This window comes from Phoxinus phoxinus (assembly GCF_949152265.1).
Source record: "Phoxinus phoxinus genome assembly, chromosome: 1".
NCBI lineage: Eukaryota > Metazoa > Chordata > Actinopteri > Cypriniformes > Leuciscidae > Phoxinus > Phoxinus phoxinus.
The window spans coordinates 40,669,305-40,686,432 of NC_136876.1; the positions used below are offsets into that span (position 1 = coordinate 40,669,305).

General features: G+C 39.0%; 1 protein-coding gene across 1 annotated transcript in view; it reads left to right on the forward strand.

The window, feature by feature from the left end:
- The first annotated feature begins 359 nt into the window (after positions 1 to 359).
- Positions 360 to 17,128, forward strand: part of LOC306995642 (cytochrome P450 2K1-like) — a 38,727-nt gene continuing 21,958 nt past the window's right edge. The window contains exons 1-5 of the mRNA XM_079607422.1: positions 360 to 588; positions 663 to 825; positions 5,300 to 5,449; positions 5,537 to 5,697; positions 5,790 to 5,969. Coding sequence (XP_079463548.1) covers positions 385 to 588; positions 663 to 825; positions 5,300 to 5,449; positions 5,537 to 5,697; positions 5,790 to 5,969 — 858 coding nt within the window. The 5' untranslated portion in view covers positions 360 to 384. The remainder of the gene's footprint in view (positions 589 to 662; positions 826 to 5,299; positions 5,450 to 5,536; positions 5,698 to 5,789; positions 5,970 to 17,128) is intronic.

Consider the following 17,128-nt stretch of genomic DNA (forward strand, 5'->3'; position numbering starts at 1 on the left):
ATGCTTGATCGGAAGCATTAATGAGTTTTGCAGTTTCTCTGTGTGTCAGTTCAGACCTACTTTGCTGCATTGTTGGATACAACATTATTTAGTGCATAATATATAAACCAAAAGGGAAGCTTTTATAATGTAAAAAAATATTAGAGCAAAGATTGTGTTAAACCAGATTTTTAGCTTTTAAGGCTTTATTGCTGGAATAATGTTCTTGTGTTGTTTTAACGAAGGTTAATTATTCACCACAGGGTGTCACATACAAGCTGATCTAACGATACCAACCCTCTATTCTCATGGATTTTTAAAATTTCAGTAGGATCACACAAGGTCCCTCCCTTACATACCGGCTATAAATCTGCGAGTGCATCAGTTCAGAAGCTTAGAGAGAAAATGGCTGTAATCGAGTCACTTTTGCAGTTTCTCAGTACAGGTACCTTACTGGGTGCTTTGCTGTTGATTCTGGTTTTGTATTTGGTTTTCTCTGGATCCAGATCTCAGAAAGAGGGGAAAGAGCCACCGGGACCCAAACCTCTGCCGCTGCTGGGCAACCTGCTGACCCTTAACCTCAAGAGACCCTTTGACACCCTTTGTGAGGTGAGAACTTGACATAGACACATTTAAACAATAATAGTAACATTTTAACATATGTCTTTCTTTGTGTCCATCAGCTGTCCAGAACCTACGGGAATGTTTTCCAAGTGTTTTTCGGTCCTAAAAAAGTTGTGGTACTAGCTGGACACAAATCTGTTAAAGAAGCTCTTGTGAACTACGCAGATGAGTTTGGGGAGCGAGATATTACACCAGCTTTCAGGATAGTTACCGATGGTCATGGTAAGAATAACTGAATGCTGTGTTTGCATTTAAATCAGTTCTTAATTTATCCAAGGTTCAGATTTACTAACAGCTTGCGGCAGCACAAACCCCTTTTTTTTTGGCCTTAAAAAACTACTGTCAGGATTTACTGAAAAATTTGAGCTGAAAAGGCTGGGTAATTTTTGCGGCTGACCTTATTGAATATGCATTTGTAAGAGTATCTCTTTCAGACGCAATTAATGAGAGGAGAGTTTTTAAATGAATCATGCAAGATAATTTCCCAGCAGTCACAGGATATAGACTCCAACGTCGGTCAGATACGCCGTACACTTATTACCAGCTTCACTCAAAACTAACCAGATTTACTTTATTTAATTTCCGTTTGAATGAAATTCTTTATTCTGTATTTTAAAGTCACCATGATGGTGGTTAGCGATTGCTTTAGTTGTGCTCTTGACCCTTGATTCTTTGATATAATATTTTGTGTCTGCTATAACTGTGTGTTTTTAAAACATAAATGTTGTAGATAAAAAACAGCTATGAGATCACGTGATATTGGCTGTTTCTTGATGATGAGGACATTGATATCACCATGTAATTGCCTGAATCCCTGATCTTTTTAAGTGTCTAATGCTTAGATTATATAGGACTTGTGGTTTAGGAATTTTGTTTTATTCATAAAATAATTAATTTGATTCTACAGCATATCTATCAGTGTTGTTTATCAAATAATATACTTGCTTTTTAAAAACTATTTAGTGCACAAAAACGTTAAATCTATGGCACAACTTAGACGCACACAGACATCAAGAAACAGTGTTTTTTGAATTTTGAAAATCTAAATTTCCTGATAATCAGATCAACTATGAGCATAAAACAAGCTACAAAAAAATCCAGCTGCATAATTTATTAATGCCTCAATGCATGCTGGGAGATATGGTTGAGTTTTGATTGGTGGTACCCAGCATGCACAGCAGCATGAAGCATTTAATTGATTGTCACCATTGTTGAGAGTCATACACTTATTTGTGATGGCTAAGTAATAATGTAGAGGAAAGAGATTAATGTACTAAATGTTATAAAAATGTTCCTTTATATTTTTTTATTAAAATATTGCACTCTAGTGATGTTACGTTCGTGAACGAATCGTTCCTTTTGAATGAATCTTTTAGGTGAACGAATCATTCTCTTTCACGTTATCCATTGACTCATATTTCTCGTTCACTGAAATTCCTCCCTCCACCGCTGCGCACCGCTATTGCACGCATGCGCAGCTCAGTGAACCGTTTCATCTGTCAAAGAGTGACTAAACCTCGAGCCAATAGCCTTCGAGTATGATACGAGGACGGAGCATGTGATTTGTTGAATCTAGTGAACGAATACGCCCTTTATTGAGTTGCTTTGAGTTTGAACGAGTCAAATGAACTGTTACATACATCTCGTTCATGAATGAAAGAACCAGTTGTTCGAACGTCAAGATAATAATGACGACGAAGTTAACAGTGCAAGCTGATGGTTTAATTTAATAAAAGACAGCTTAAAATTTTCGTTTTTTACTAAAATCTACAAACTACATCAGGTAATCTGCTAAGTTCAAAATGAGTGGCACCAGAAAGAGAAGTGTATTATGGAATTATTTTAATGAGGTGTCTCCAACACAGTATTATTTATTTTTATTATTGTTGTTTTATGTTTCAACAGTTTTATACTTAAAAAAAAAAAATATATATATATATGTTTGAGTCATGTCATGCACTTTTGTTTGTTTAAAAACTGTAAAACATTTTAAAAAATTAGAGTATTGATTATTTGCGTCACGTCATTCCATCTCATTTGCGTCACGTGACTCACGTCAGCTGAATAGCATTTCAGCTCGGGCTTAGAAGGGGCATGTAATTGGTTGGATCTACTCTGCTGAATGAATATCATATTGCTCTGTTTTGAGTCTGAACGAGAGAGAGATCTCCCGTTCGTGAACGATTGAACGAATTGGTTGCTATACCCAGTTTGTGTACCAGGTCGGCCATTCTGTCAATCTAGTTCATTAATCAGCAGAAAGTGAATGCAAAGCGCAGATATCCGTACTGTGCACGCGCAATTCATATCTTACATACAGAACATAACTCCTCGTTTAACTCGTTCTGACCAAACAAATAAAATGTTAACTAGCCTAGTATGCAAACAAATTAAAAAACACTTGTGATTTGGTCATCCGAAAAGAGTGTAATTTAAAAGATAAAAAGAGTGTAATGACTTTGATCGCTTATTTAGACTTATTTTATCCATTTAATGAGTAGGGCACCATTTTTAATAAAGTCAAATCAGTTTTTATTTTGTAACAAGTAAATACGTTAGTTGAACAACACATTTTGCCGCACCTGCTGATGTATTTGTGAAATATGGAAAAATGGTCACTGAACGAATCAGTGAACGAATCTGAATGGTGAACAAACTAAAAATGAGCGCATCTCTGGAAAGATTCAAAACTTCCACCACTATTGCACTCATGCTGTAAAATTAGATGGCTTTTATGGTAAAAAAAAACAAAAACACACTAAAAGCACAAGTCCTATAAAATTAAAAATTAGACACAACTCAATGATTCAGACAATTACAAGTTGATAATTTCAGCATTATCAATAAACATCCAACATCACCTGATTGTATTTCCTCTAAGCTTTTTTGCCACAACAAATGTGCTGTATAAACACCATTTTGGCAGCCTGGGAAAATTAAATATTTAAAAGTCAAGTATCAAGAGTCCAACTAAAGCAAACGCTAACCACCATCATGGTGACTTTAAAATACAACTATTGATTTCATTAAAACGGGAATTAAATAAAGTGAATCTGGTTAGTAATAAGTGAAGCTGTAATACTGTTTGAGTTGTTGACTCCTCCTCTGCTGAGATCCTCAGAGATTGAATGTGCTACCATGCATGTCACATTTTTTTGCGGTGCTTATTCCAACCACAATTCAACATCTGTCTGACGTTGGAGCTTGACGTCAAACAAACGTTGAGTTTAGACGTCAACCTGACTTTCATTTTCAACCAAAATATGACGTCTGACTGACGTTGGATTAGTTGGAGTCCAACGTCTTCCTGACGTCACATTGACGTCCTGTGTTTGCTGGGAGGCCACAGAGGCGAAACATGTTGGCATGGTTTTAATGGATAGCCAAGTTTAAATAAAGTTTTTTTAAACTTATATCCCTTGTGAGTGCCTCAGAACCAACACTGAATAGCACTGAATAACAGCACATAAAACTGCTTGTGGGAAAGTTATGAAATTTGGCACAAAAATAGAGGACAGTCTGAACTGTCACCATAGCAAGTTTGGTGTCTCAAACTCAATCCTTCTAGCGCCACCAGCTGTCCAAATTTGCACTCATGTTTAATAACATTTGAACCGTAGGGGCTAGAACCCGAATTTGACATGCATGGCAGTTTGTAACCAGATGCATTTTATATATATTTTTTTTTTTTTATGAAATGAGATTTGTTTATGTTTGTGTGTTGTAAACTTTGATGTAAATTGTCTATGTAAACTTAGCTGCCTATCTTGGCCAGGACACTCCCGAAAAAGAGATTTTAATCTCAGTGAGTTTTCTTCCTGGTAAAATAAAGGTTATAACAATAACGCACAATTTTGGTGCAGTGCCTCCTAGTGGCATGAAATATATATGTAGATGTGAAGTATGAAAAATGGCTATTTTTGCTAATACCTTCTGAATTCTTTGGCCAAAAATCTCTTCAGATTATGTGCAGCATGAATCCCAATTTTCCCAGCATATTCCAAAAAATGCTAATAACTTTTTATTGCATTAGCCTATTGTAATGAATTCAGACCCAATGATTCAGTGGCTCATGCCGAGAACATAAATACCAATTTGGCCATATTTGGCCAAACTTCCTGGCTGACATTTAGATATTTTTTCCCCAAAACCTACTTTTTCAAACTCTCCATATGTCTGATTTCCTGAACATTCTAGTCAGATCATCTTCAGATTGTGCCAACAAAAAGCTATGGATTTCGTGTCGATAGACAAAACCGTTATCGTATAACGCATCAACAAATTTGATGGCATGATGCCAAAATCAAAACGGCTGCATCTCTGCAATGCTTTGGCACTTTGACACCAAACTTTGCATGTGTTATTGCCACCTTATTGACCACACCAGAATCATTTAGTCACAGCGCTTCCCATTGGTCAAAAGTGATAAACCATTAAATCAAATGATTGTACTTATGATTTTTCAGCCATTTTGCCTAAAATGTTCTTAATCTGTCTTTCATTGCTCATTGTTGCAGTTGATCTGATTTTGATTTCTGATATTGCTGCTTGCAGCTATATTCTGCGTATTGTTGCTCTACTGCCATTGGAGTTTAGTGAAGCCAAATGCATAGTAAGAAAATGTTTGATTGGGGATTTCCCAGACTTTCTAATTTCTATAGACTTGTGAACGGTTGGTTCTTTCTGTGTTGATCAGGAATCCTCTTTTCCAATGGAGAGAACTGGAGAGAGATGCGACGCTTCGCTCTCAGCAACCTGCGGGACTTCGGGATGGGCAAGAGAGGAAGTGAAGAGAAAATCATAGAGGAAATTCAGTATCTGAAAGGAGAGTTTGATAAGTTTGAAGGTACAAGCTGAAATACATGTATGGACATCTGCAAACATGCTCTTAGTTTAAAGGATCCGTTGAGAGACATTTGTTTTCTCTTCACAGGGAAACCCTTCGACACAACACAGCCTGTGAACTACGCTGTGTCAAACATCATCTCAGCTATTGTGTACGGCAGCAGATTTGAATACAAAGACCCACAATTCAAAGAAATGGTCAACAGGGCAAATGAAAATATTCGAGTTAGTGGATCGGCTTCTATGATGGTATGGAAGTATGTTTTACTGTATGTTTTTGGTGACTTCATTTACAATAAAAAAATCATTAATTTCATGCTTTTTTTTCTGTGTACTTGTAGCTTTATAATATATTTCCGTGGTTGGGTCCATTCCTCAACAGCAAAAGGATTAGTGTAAGAAATGTTTTGAAAAATAGAGCAGACATGACGAGGTTGATCACTGAACTGCTGGAGACTCTGAATCCACACGACCGCAGAGGGTTTGTCGACTCCTTTCTCATCCGCAAACAGAGCGAAGAGGTACAGAAATCACCTTGTTCCATAGAAATACAGGAACTAAAAAGTAATCATCAGCTTGTTTATAAAACTAATTAAAAAAAAATAACCTATAAAACTAATAATAGTTTATAAAACTATTTTTTTAAATGATTTAATTAGTTATTAAATTAAAATGAAATATGAATATATTTGGGAAAATATAAGATTTAATGTAGTATAAAATTTAATTTAGTGGGAAAACACTAGATTCCATTTTTTATACCATTAGTTAACTACATTATTTGTCATAAAGTAACAATGAAACATACCTCTAAAGTGTTTAATTAATCATATGTGATGTTAATTTCCATATTCACTTTGTTAAAATGTCTACTAATATTATTTAATAGACCCAAGTTAACATGAACTAAACATGAACTAACAATAAACAGTTCTATTGTTATTAACTAACATTAAAAAATATGAATAATTAGTGTAACAAATGTACTGCTCATTGTTAGTTAATGTTAATGCTAACTAATGAGACCAAGGTGTTACAGATTGCTAGTTCTATAAATAAAATCTCTTGACTTTTTAAATTCTTGTTGTATTATGCCAATGGTAAAAGTTCAGAAAAGGGAGCCCCCCTCTTACGGCTTCGTGGCCGTTTTATGGTTTTGCATCGGATTGCGTTGCATCGCGGTGCATTTCACCGCCATAACGCTAGGGGGTGTGTGGTTCGCAAATCTCTTTGCTAGTTTGTTTTGGTTCCGTGCGCCAGTTCCGCTTTTCCATTTCCGACAATGGCGGGCGAAAGAGAGAGAGAGAGTGTTGTTGCAGCTGGAGCTAATCGACGTTGAACAACAAATTATTTTATTGCAAATGTTTAATCGCAGAAGAAAAAGAAGACGTCGTTGAAACAAACAGTGCAGTAGTCACTTTAAAAATGCCAGTATAGCGGGAGGGGGAAACCGGAAAAGCTACACTCCAGAAATTATGTATCCAATCACAGCCCTAGCGGTCTGCGTCGCCTCGACGCGTAGTTAATTTTTTTTGGAGGTGCACGTTGAGCTACGGCGGAGGGGTCGGAGAGGGGTTCGCGGAGACGCAGAGGGGTCTGCTGGGGTACGCCGTCGATTCGACGCAGAAGCATAAGTCTCAAGTCTGGTTTCACACTCAACTTGATTCTATCGAACCCTGGTGCGTTTGCGTGCATATTACGTCATCGCAAACGTGCACAGCGCATGATAGAAAACAGAACGCGGGTCAATATATTGTGTTTTTAATTAATTCTGTGCTATTATGCGCAGCTGAGTGAGTGGACAACACAGGTTTACAGTGGGTGCTTCTCAATTCTTATTTGTGCATCCTCGTTTTCTTTTCCTCGCGTCTGAGCTCCACCCCCTGGAGGACGCGAGGGAAGGCTGCAAGGAAAGAAAAGGAGGACGTAGGAATCGAATTAAAGCTTTTTTTCTACATTGGAATACTTGATCACTCAAGCGTCACTTCTCAGCGTCATCAGCAGCGCTCAAAGGATCTGCCCTTATATTGTTGAAGTTTGGTTATTTAAATAATTAATAAATAATAAAGCAAGATACCCTTTTGAAATATGTGTGATGTGTGGTTTATATAAACTGCAAACGTAAAGTATAAATTAAAATTATTGTGACCGATGTGAAGGGGGAGGAGAATTGATACGTGCGTCACGTTTAGTCGATAAAAAACTTCCGCAAAAGATACAACTGTGTATCCTCGCTTATGACTCATCAGGAAGCCTCCTCGATCCTCGCCTCCTCGCGGTGCAATCATAGACAGTATATAAGATGGACACAGCGACCCCATAGATTTCAACGGAGAAAAGTGAAGCCCATTTGAAGCACTTACTTCCTGATCGCCAGGCGTACTGCGCAGGCTCAAACTGAGCTTGGTGACGTGAGCAACGTGTCTGACCGTTTTCAGTCTTCTAGTAGCTGTGCCGAAGGGAATTCTGAATCATTCCCTTCCGAATCTCCCAGAGACGGAGAGCGTGAGTATTAGCTGTCCATGAGCTAGCAGCAGGATCAACTTTATCACTCTCTGTGGGCTTCTCCCTTGACTTTATCGGACTTTTATGCCTCCACGTCCCCCCGATTGCTTGCGAGCTTCTCCGCCGGTCTATACGGTAATTTCTCTACAGTGTGACAGAGAGTCGCGTGGTTATGACGCAATCGTTAGCCTATTTTTACAAAAACGGCTTCTACGGGGCCATAACGTAAGGTACAAGGTAATGGAGCCTTTTATACATTGTCGAGTTTCTTTAGAAATAAATAATGGACAAATGGAGTCTTTTTACGCCCCAGATGTAAAGTTATTCGCTGTCAAAGTGACGCCAAAATGAATGGGAGTCAATGGAATGCTAACAGCAGGTGAAATTCTGCTACAATGGCGGCTCCCGCGGAGGCTTCAGTTCCCGGCGGATGGATTACCCACTTGGGTGCAATTAGAGAATTGAGATGTCCTTCAAGATGGCTGAGCTCGATCGGTTTCCGGGTCATAGGATGGAGGACGGAGGAGTGAGGAGACGAGGAGGGATATTGAGAAGCACCCTGTGTGTGTGTCGCATAAGGTGGTCTTCTGCTGCTTGCAAACGGACTCTTTTGAGGAGACAGTGAATTTCCAAATTTGTTTCCCTGATTCCACGCGCTATGCGCGAATACACTCGCTCGTCTTATCCAAGGTAAATCATCAACACTACTCCCTTACATGCGTTTTATTTAACTAAATACATAATAATCAGCTAAAATGCATGCGCAGGTCACTTTACTTCCTGAACAAGAGCGCACCCGGCCGCATGACATTAGCGATTTTTCATGCGAACCGTGCCCCGTTCCGAACCAAACTACCAGTGTAAAAGCCCCATAACACAGCAAAATCCCCAGTGTTAAATTAACACTGCTCAGATATAATCCACACTCAAATAGTGTTATAAGTAACGCTGAAGCATTGTTAAAGTTAATGAGATAATTAAGTGATTAATTGAGTGATGATTGAGCATTATTGAAGACACCTGATGTTAACAAGCAGAATCACTGAAGGAGAAAACATCCTTTTTTTAGTAAACATTATGGTTAACAGTATTTAGTTTTAGTTGGGCTCTTGACCCTTACATCATTACTTTAGATTTTGTTCGGTTGCTGTACCTGAGTTATAACAGCCAGATGAACAAATTGTTTTGTTTTTTAACATATTATTTCACCATCATTTGACCTGAATCAATGAGCTCATATAGAACCCAATTTCTGAGTTAGGTTTACTTTAGTAACTACAGCAGTACTGTCCTTGTACAGGAAAATGTTTTTAGAATGAGTCTGACGCAAAACTGACGTTCCAAAGCTTTTTGAGATCCCGAAGCGCAGATGTTTCGAAACACTGATCCGAAGCAAGATTCAAAAGACCCATATCACGTGACTACGGCTCAATGAAGCTTTGGAGTGTTTCACAAGTTTTTTGACAGGTGGCATGGTCCGCCGAATCAGCGTTTGATTGAAAGGGTCTGGAACAGCCCACACAATCGCACATTTGCATAAAAAAGTAAAGTCAACGAATCTTGACCTCGTGGGTTTTTGTGAGAGAGAGGAGTTTGATTTTGAGATAGCGGATTTTTGGTGATATAGTGACATTTATAGATTTGTTTGGGAACAACACGATTTCGTCTCTGCTCTTTGCAGATGATGTTGTCGTGTTGGCCCCTTCAGACCAGGACCTTCAGTATGCACTAGGACGGTTTGCAGCCGAGTGTGAAGCAGCTGGGATGAGAATCAGCACCTCCAAATCCGAGGCCATGGTCCTCAGTCGGAAAAAGGTGGCTTGCCTACTTCAGGTTGGTGGAGAGTTCCTGCCTCAAGTGGAGGAGTTTAATAATCTTGGGGTTTTGTTCACGAGTGAGGGAATGATGGAACGGGAGATTGACAGACGGATCGGTGCAGCTTCTGCAGTAATGCGTTCGATGTACCGGTCTGTCATGGTGAAGAAAGAGCTGAGCCTGAGGCGAAGAATCTACGTTCCTACTCTCACCTATGGTCATGAGCTTTGGGTCATGACCGAAAGAACAAGATCCTGGATACAGGCGGCCGAAATTAGCTTTCTCCGCAGGGTGGCTGGGCGATCCCTTAGACATAGGGTGAGGAGCTCGGTCACTCGGGAGGAGCTCAGAGTAGAGCCGCTGCTTCTCCACATCGAGAGGGGTCAGCTGAGGTGGCTCTGGCATCTGTTCCGGATGCCTCCTGGATGCCTTCCCGGGAAGACTATGTCTCCCGGCTGGCCTGGGAACGGATAAGCGGAAGAAGATGGATGGATGGACAATGTAATCCATATAATTTCTTAAAAGTTGTTCTTATTTTTTTTATTTTTTTTTATTTCAAATTTTTTTTTTTAGAAACACAGACATCACGAATTAAGCCTGTGAATCGTCTTGGTTACTAACGTAACCTCAGTTCTCTAGAAGAGGGAACGAGTGTTGCGTAAGCTAGCTTACGCAACGGGAAAATCCCTTTTCTCGAGAATACTAAAGCCAAAAATGATCCTTAATTTTATATTATTTTAAAACGCATATTGCTGCAGCGAGCAGACCTAGGCGAGGCAGCTTGCGCGCCTATTGGCTGCTCTGCGGCAACTTGTTGCAACCTATCGGCAGGCTGCCCGTGACGTAAGCACCAATCGCCACGGCCCGCCAGAATGGGCGTGGCTTATGCCTTTATAAGCCAGATCCCGATAGGATACACTTTGGTTTTTCATCGACTGAAGCGAAACCAGATTGCAGCACAAGCATGGCAGGGTTACACAACACTCGTTCCCTCTTCTAGAGAGAACCGAGGTTAGGTTAGTAACCGAGACGTTCTCTTACGAGAGTACTCTTGTGTTGCGTAAGCTATATCTTACGCCCAAACGCCCAAAGGACAATGAAGGCCTTAGAAAGTATAAGCCAACGCGATAGCATCATCTATCCACCTGGAAAGGCTCTGTTTCGAGGTAGCCCTTTAGCGCGGCCACCAAAAGAAACAAAGAGCTGTTCTGACTGTTTGAAGGCAGCAGAACGTTCAACGTAAATTCTCAGCGCCCTGACCGGACAAAAGAGATTTACATCATTCTCGCTGTCAGACCCAGGGAGAGCTGACAAGGAAATAACTTGTGCTCTGAAAGGAGTGGCAAGCACCTTGGGGACATAACCATGTCTTGGATTGAGGATGACTTTGGAATCATTAGGCCCAAACTCAAGGCACGTAGCACTCACAGAGAGCGCGTGCAGGTCGCCCACCCGTTTTACCGAGGTGAGAGCCATCAGGAAAGCGTTTTTTAAGTGAGAGATACTTTAGTCCCACATACTGTAGTGGTTCAAAGGGGTCACCTTTCATGGCCTCTAGGACCGTGGAAAGGTCCCAGACGGGAACCGAAGGGGGTCGAGGAGGGTTTAACCTCCTAGCTCCTTTAAGGAAGCGGACGATAATGTCGTTCCTACCCAGAGACTGACCATGCGTTGGTTTTATAAACGCAGCTATGGCCGACACGTACACTTTGAGCATGGATGGGACCTGCCCTCATCCAAGAGCTCTTGTAGGAAGGAGAGAACCTCCGACACCCCACAGCATTGTGGATCCAAGTTTCGAGCTGAGCACCAGCCGGAGAACACTGACCACTTGGAAGCACACACTGTAAAAAAAATCTGTAAAAAAACAGTAATATACCGTAAAAAATGCATTCTGGGTGATATTTGTCGTTTTCGAGAAACTAGCCTACAGGAATATACTGTGAATTAACAGCGCTCAAAGTCGACACTCAGAGGCTGTGTTCCAAATCACACCCTATACCCTCATTCACTATTGCCTAGTTCACTAATACAGTCCACTTGACTGAGTGAATAATTTCATAGTTAATTCAGTTAATTTTCTAAGTTAATTGAGACACTGAGGAACACCTGCTGTTAACAATCAGAATCACTGAAGGAAAGAGGAACAAGAGGAACAGAAAAAATATGAAATCAAGATAAAATAAATGAAATCTTACCAAAAGATCTTAGCAGAGGAGGATTAAACAACTCCACAAAAAGCATTACCAGATTCACTTATTACTAACCTGACTTTATGTACGTCTACAGAAGGACTTATTGAAAGGTGGCAGAGGTTTAGATGTCATTTTATTTTCATTTGATGTTACCATGATGGTGATCAGTGTTTGCTTTAGTTGGACTCTTGACCATTGACATTTGAACATTAGTTTTTCTTCGGCTGCGGTATTTGTGTCTTTAAAATACATTTGCTATGGCAAAAAAGCTGAACGAATACAGGATCAGATGATTATGGCTGTTAGATAACGGTCTCAAACATCACATAGTGGCCCAATTCACTTATCTCATTTGTTGTCTAATGTTATTATTAATGGTTTATATTTTTAATTTTGGTGATACTGTAATTTTACAGAATTACCTTTATCAGATATTGGCCATTTAGAAAATACGACTGATTTTAAAAGACTTTATACCAAGAACATTTTGAATTTCCAGATCAGCCAGACACACACACAGACATCAAGAATCGGAGTATGAATCTCAACAATGGTGACAATCATAAGTTTTATGCTGCAATGCATGTTGGGTACCAGCATAGTACAAAAAAACTCCCAGCATGCATTGCAGCATGAATAAATTATCCATCTGAATTGTCTGGTTATTTTCTTAAATTTGTACTTTTTGCTTTTATTTTTGCTGATGATTTTGTGTTGACTTTTAGAAGCGTATGATGTTCAGATTTTATGTTTTTCTTTTTTGTTGATTGTCACCATTGTTGAGATTCATTGGCTGATTCTTGATGTCTGTGTGTGTCTCACTGTAATCATAGTTCAACATTTTTTAATGAATGATGAGTTTAAAAATCCTTCACAACCGATTGCGTAGCAGTGCTTGGTCTTTTGCTGTAGTTTCACAGTGTAGTAATATCAAATTAAGTTGTATTGATGAAGACATTTTTGATAAGTGATTAGAAACTAATTGAGATCAGTGAGACAAACATTATGTGATGACATAATATTCAAAACATAACCAGCAATACTTGACATTGTTTTTGTTGGCTTTGCTTCTGCCACAACAAATGTGTCTTATACACACACAGTTAAAGACGCCAAACAAAAACTAATGTTAAAGTCAAGGGTCAGGAGCACAACTAAAGCATACACTGATCCCCATAATGGTAATGTCAAATGAAACAAAACAACATCTAAACCTCTGTTAATTTTCAATAGGAATTTCAGTAGACGTATGAAAAAATGAATTAAGTCAATCTGGTTAATAATAAGTGAAGCTGGTAATGCTATTTTTTAGAGTTGTTTAATCCTTCTCTGCTGAGATCTTCAGAGATTTCATGTCTTCTGTTGCTGAAGTAAGTTGTAGTTCTTGTGTTTCGCTTTTGTATCTTCTTGTTGTTCCTCTGTCTTTGTCAGGTGTTCATCACTAATGCTCAATCATCAGTTAATTAATCACTGAATTATATAATTAACTTCAACACTGCTTCAGTGTTACTCCAACACCCTGTAGTGTGGACATACAAGTGTTCATTTAAAACTGAAGATTTTGCAGTGGGGTTTAAAGGGTTAAATGTATCAATTAAAAAAAAACAGAGTGAAGTGTAATTTAACGGTAATCAACTGTAAATTAATTTACGGCATAAAACTGTAGAAAAACAGCATTTTACTGGCACCCCAGCTGCCAGTAGATTACCGTAAAATCAAGGAAAAACAGCAATATTCTGTCAAATTTAACAGTCAGATTTACTATACAAAATAAGTTAATTTCACTGAAATATTAGTAAAAGTTCATAGAAAAAAGTTATGCGAAGTCAATAACTGATAAAGAGAGTAAATATTCAACTGAAGTGTTTTATGTGTTTTGCACAAGATGATACAGGAGAGATATTTTAGTTTAATTCATTAGTTTTGTGGGTCACCATTGTGCTGGAGAGTAGAGCCTGTGCTTCAGTCAAAGGTGAGCAGAGAAACACTGATGTTATGCTGCCCGTTGCTTTATTTAAACGCAGTAACTGTAGTTGCTGATGCAGTGACAATCTCGTTGCTAAATACTTCAGCACATGCATGTGTGCTACTGTAACAACATAATCAGGGGAAACAGATAGAGCGGGCGGCTGGGCCAGTCATGGGCCAGCGCGTCCCTGTTCTTTGTAAAGAACATTGGGCAATGAGTGTTGTCTTGTGACGCGAAGAGGTCGACTTCCGCTCTGCCAAAAATGTCCCACAGTGACTGGACTGCCTGAGGGTGAAGAAACCATTCCCCTGGGGGAACGCTGTCCTTGGACAGCATGTCTGGACCCATGTTCAGACAGCCTGGCACATGCACCGCTCTCAGCAAGCGCAGGTTGTGCTGAGACCACAGGAGGAGCCCGTTCTGCCAAGTTGGTTTGCGTGAAGGTTTTGTGATCTGAGACCGCCCTGGTGATTTATGTAGGACACCACCGACATGTTGTCCATGCGGACTAAGACATGGTGGCCCTTTAAGAAGGGGAGAAAATACCCCAAAGCGTTCTCGACCGCTTTCATATCTAGATAGTTTATATGCAAGCACTTCTCTTGGCCTGACCACAGGCCAAATGTCGGCCTGCCTTCATAGAGGGCGCCTGTAGATTCTAAAAATCGTGCTTCCCCCATAATTGTTAAATCACGGAAGCTACACCTGATATTTTGCCAAGAGATTTATTATTTGAACATGTGTCATGTGTCAGACAGAGAGAAACACAGGCAAATAAGAATAAGGCTACATGAGAGGAGGTCTTCATTCTAGATTTCTCTATTCCCCATTATCTATCTTCTCACCCCATCATGCTAGATGTAAATGGTTTCTGGGTTTCTCCTTCCTTACCCCATAATCTCTATGTTTCCTCCTTCCTCTCACCCCATCATCATGCCTTAATGCTTCTCTGAGTTGGTACAGTAAGATTCAGCTTATATACATCACAGAGAGACTTACAACTTCCTTGTAAGGTAGAAAAACATATTGCTTATGTTTAAAGATGGAATGTCTACCTAATGCACATGGTCAATCTACTATCCACATTAAGAAACTATTTCTTCAGTGTATACATTAGTGGTGTATACATTAGTGTTATACAAATGGTACATTTGCATCAGTTGAAACATTCATTTTCTTGCAAAGAACATACAAACTGTACACATTTGAAGTATCATCATCATTGGAACATCTCCGCTAAGTGAACATTGCATACCTTTAAGCTAAATATAACTTTACCAGCTCTCTGCTCAGTACACATGTACAAACATAGTCTGACTTCACAAAATACATTATGAAATTATAAAGAAAATTAATAAAGAAAAATAATACTAAAAAATAACATTAAACAGTCAATTTTTCAGTCTTCATTCCCTCCACTGGAACTACGACAGTCAGTTCCACACCTTCACTCCACCAGTGGCCACCTAATGAAGCGATAGTGAGGAAAAGGAAAAGCAGACCAAAGAAAGATACGATAGAAAAACAAAATAAACAAAATAAAGATACAATGGAAACAAAAGGAAAACACAAAGGAAAAACACAAAGGAAAACAAAACAAACAAATAACCCCAACCCATGTTATGTCCCCGTATACTATGTGTCTTTAACGTCTATGTGTAAGCATTTAAAATGTACCCCAATCATCTAAGAAAAGAAAAGACTAATAAGTCTTCACCGATGCCTTGACTCGTTAAGTAAGTACTTAACTACTTCAAGTTCCCGGCTCCAAAATAATAAACAAAAATAAACGTTGATGTTAAAGGATCCTATCCCTTAGGGTTGAAAATCAGTAAGCGGGTGTTCATTGTTTGTGAGGTTGTGTTTTGTAAGTAATGTAGCATGTGTAAAATCTCCTATTTCACTCCTTATGTCCCATTCACGGTTTTATCCATTTGTTATCAAAGGAACATTTCTAAAGTTATCTTTAATTTAAATAATGAATTTATTTATCCCCTGTTATCCAGACTTCTCTTGAGTTAACAAAAACAATCTTCATCTTTAACAACACCATGTCTTGTAATTGTCCAAATGCCATGTCTAATGATCTGCAAAAGTGAAAACTATGGTAGACATATTAATTCACATATGATTCAGGATCTAAAACTTTAGACAATATTGTCCATAAGGCAAATAACATTATATTTCTAAACTAAATTAACAATGTTTATTTTAGTCTCCACAGAATTAAAGACAATCACCCTCATGGTCTCAGCTAGTTCTTGAAAACTCCTTCCCATCAGCTCTTTTGTAAATAATCTCCTTTCCCCAGGGTGTTCCCCCTGGCATAGTTGTATCAAGTTATGACACTTGTCACATCCAAGGAATGCGGTTTCTGGTGATCAGGCATTGGAGAGCTCACATTTTTGGGCAGACTGCTGTAACCCTCGATGATGCTGTTGGCCTAACAAACATCTGCTCAACCATACCCATCTCACATAAACACCCCCCTTCAGGGTTGGTGCCCAGTGGCGGTGACACCCTGCCTAGGAAGTCCTCCGTTGGCCATTAGAGAATCTTGCCCGTCTTTGAGAAATCACCTCATGCTCACTGTAACCGCTCTTTCCCATTAGGAAATTTTAACAGGTATGTTCTGGAGCTCAGGAAAGTTCATTCAAGAGCCATCAGAGCCATTTGGAATGCCTAATAGTATAAACATATGGAGACAAATTAATGACAGTATTTAATCACCAAAATCCATTAGACATCTTCAAACATCAATATATCAATGCTGAGTTTATACTCGGTGAATCTAGTTATTACAACCGTCCATTAAGTGTAATGTTCTGTTACATCAATAACCGGTACCATCCGCCCTGTACATGGTGAAGACAAAGATGAGACAAAGAAGTTACTGGTCATGGGATAAACAAATAAAAATGCTCACCTATCATTCAAGGTAGATTATCTTTTCTTAAAACATTTAACTCCCAATTAAATGTATAATTAATTTAAAATCTCTGTGTCTATAATCTCCAACTGAGACACTGTGCTTTACTATGAATAGCTTGTTACTTATGCCACAGGCTCAAATATCAGAATCTAACTGACTTTGAATGAGAGAAAGACTGAAAGAAAGTCCAGAATGCCTCAGAGTAATTCTGCATTTTCATAACTTTTATAATTTCATTCTACTCACTTTTTACTCTGACTCAGT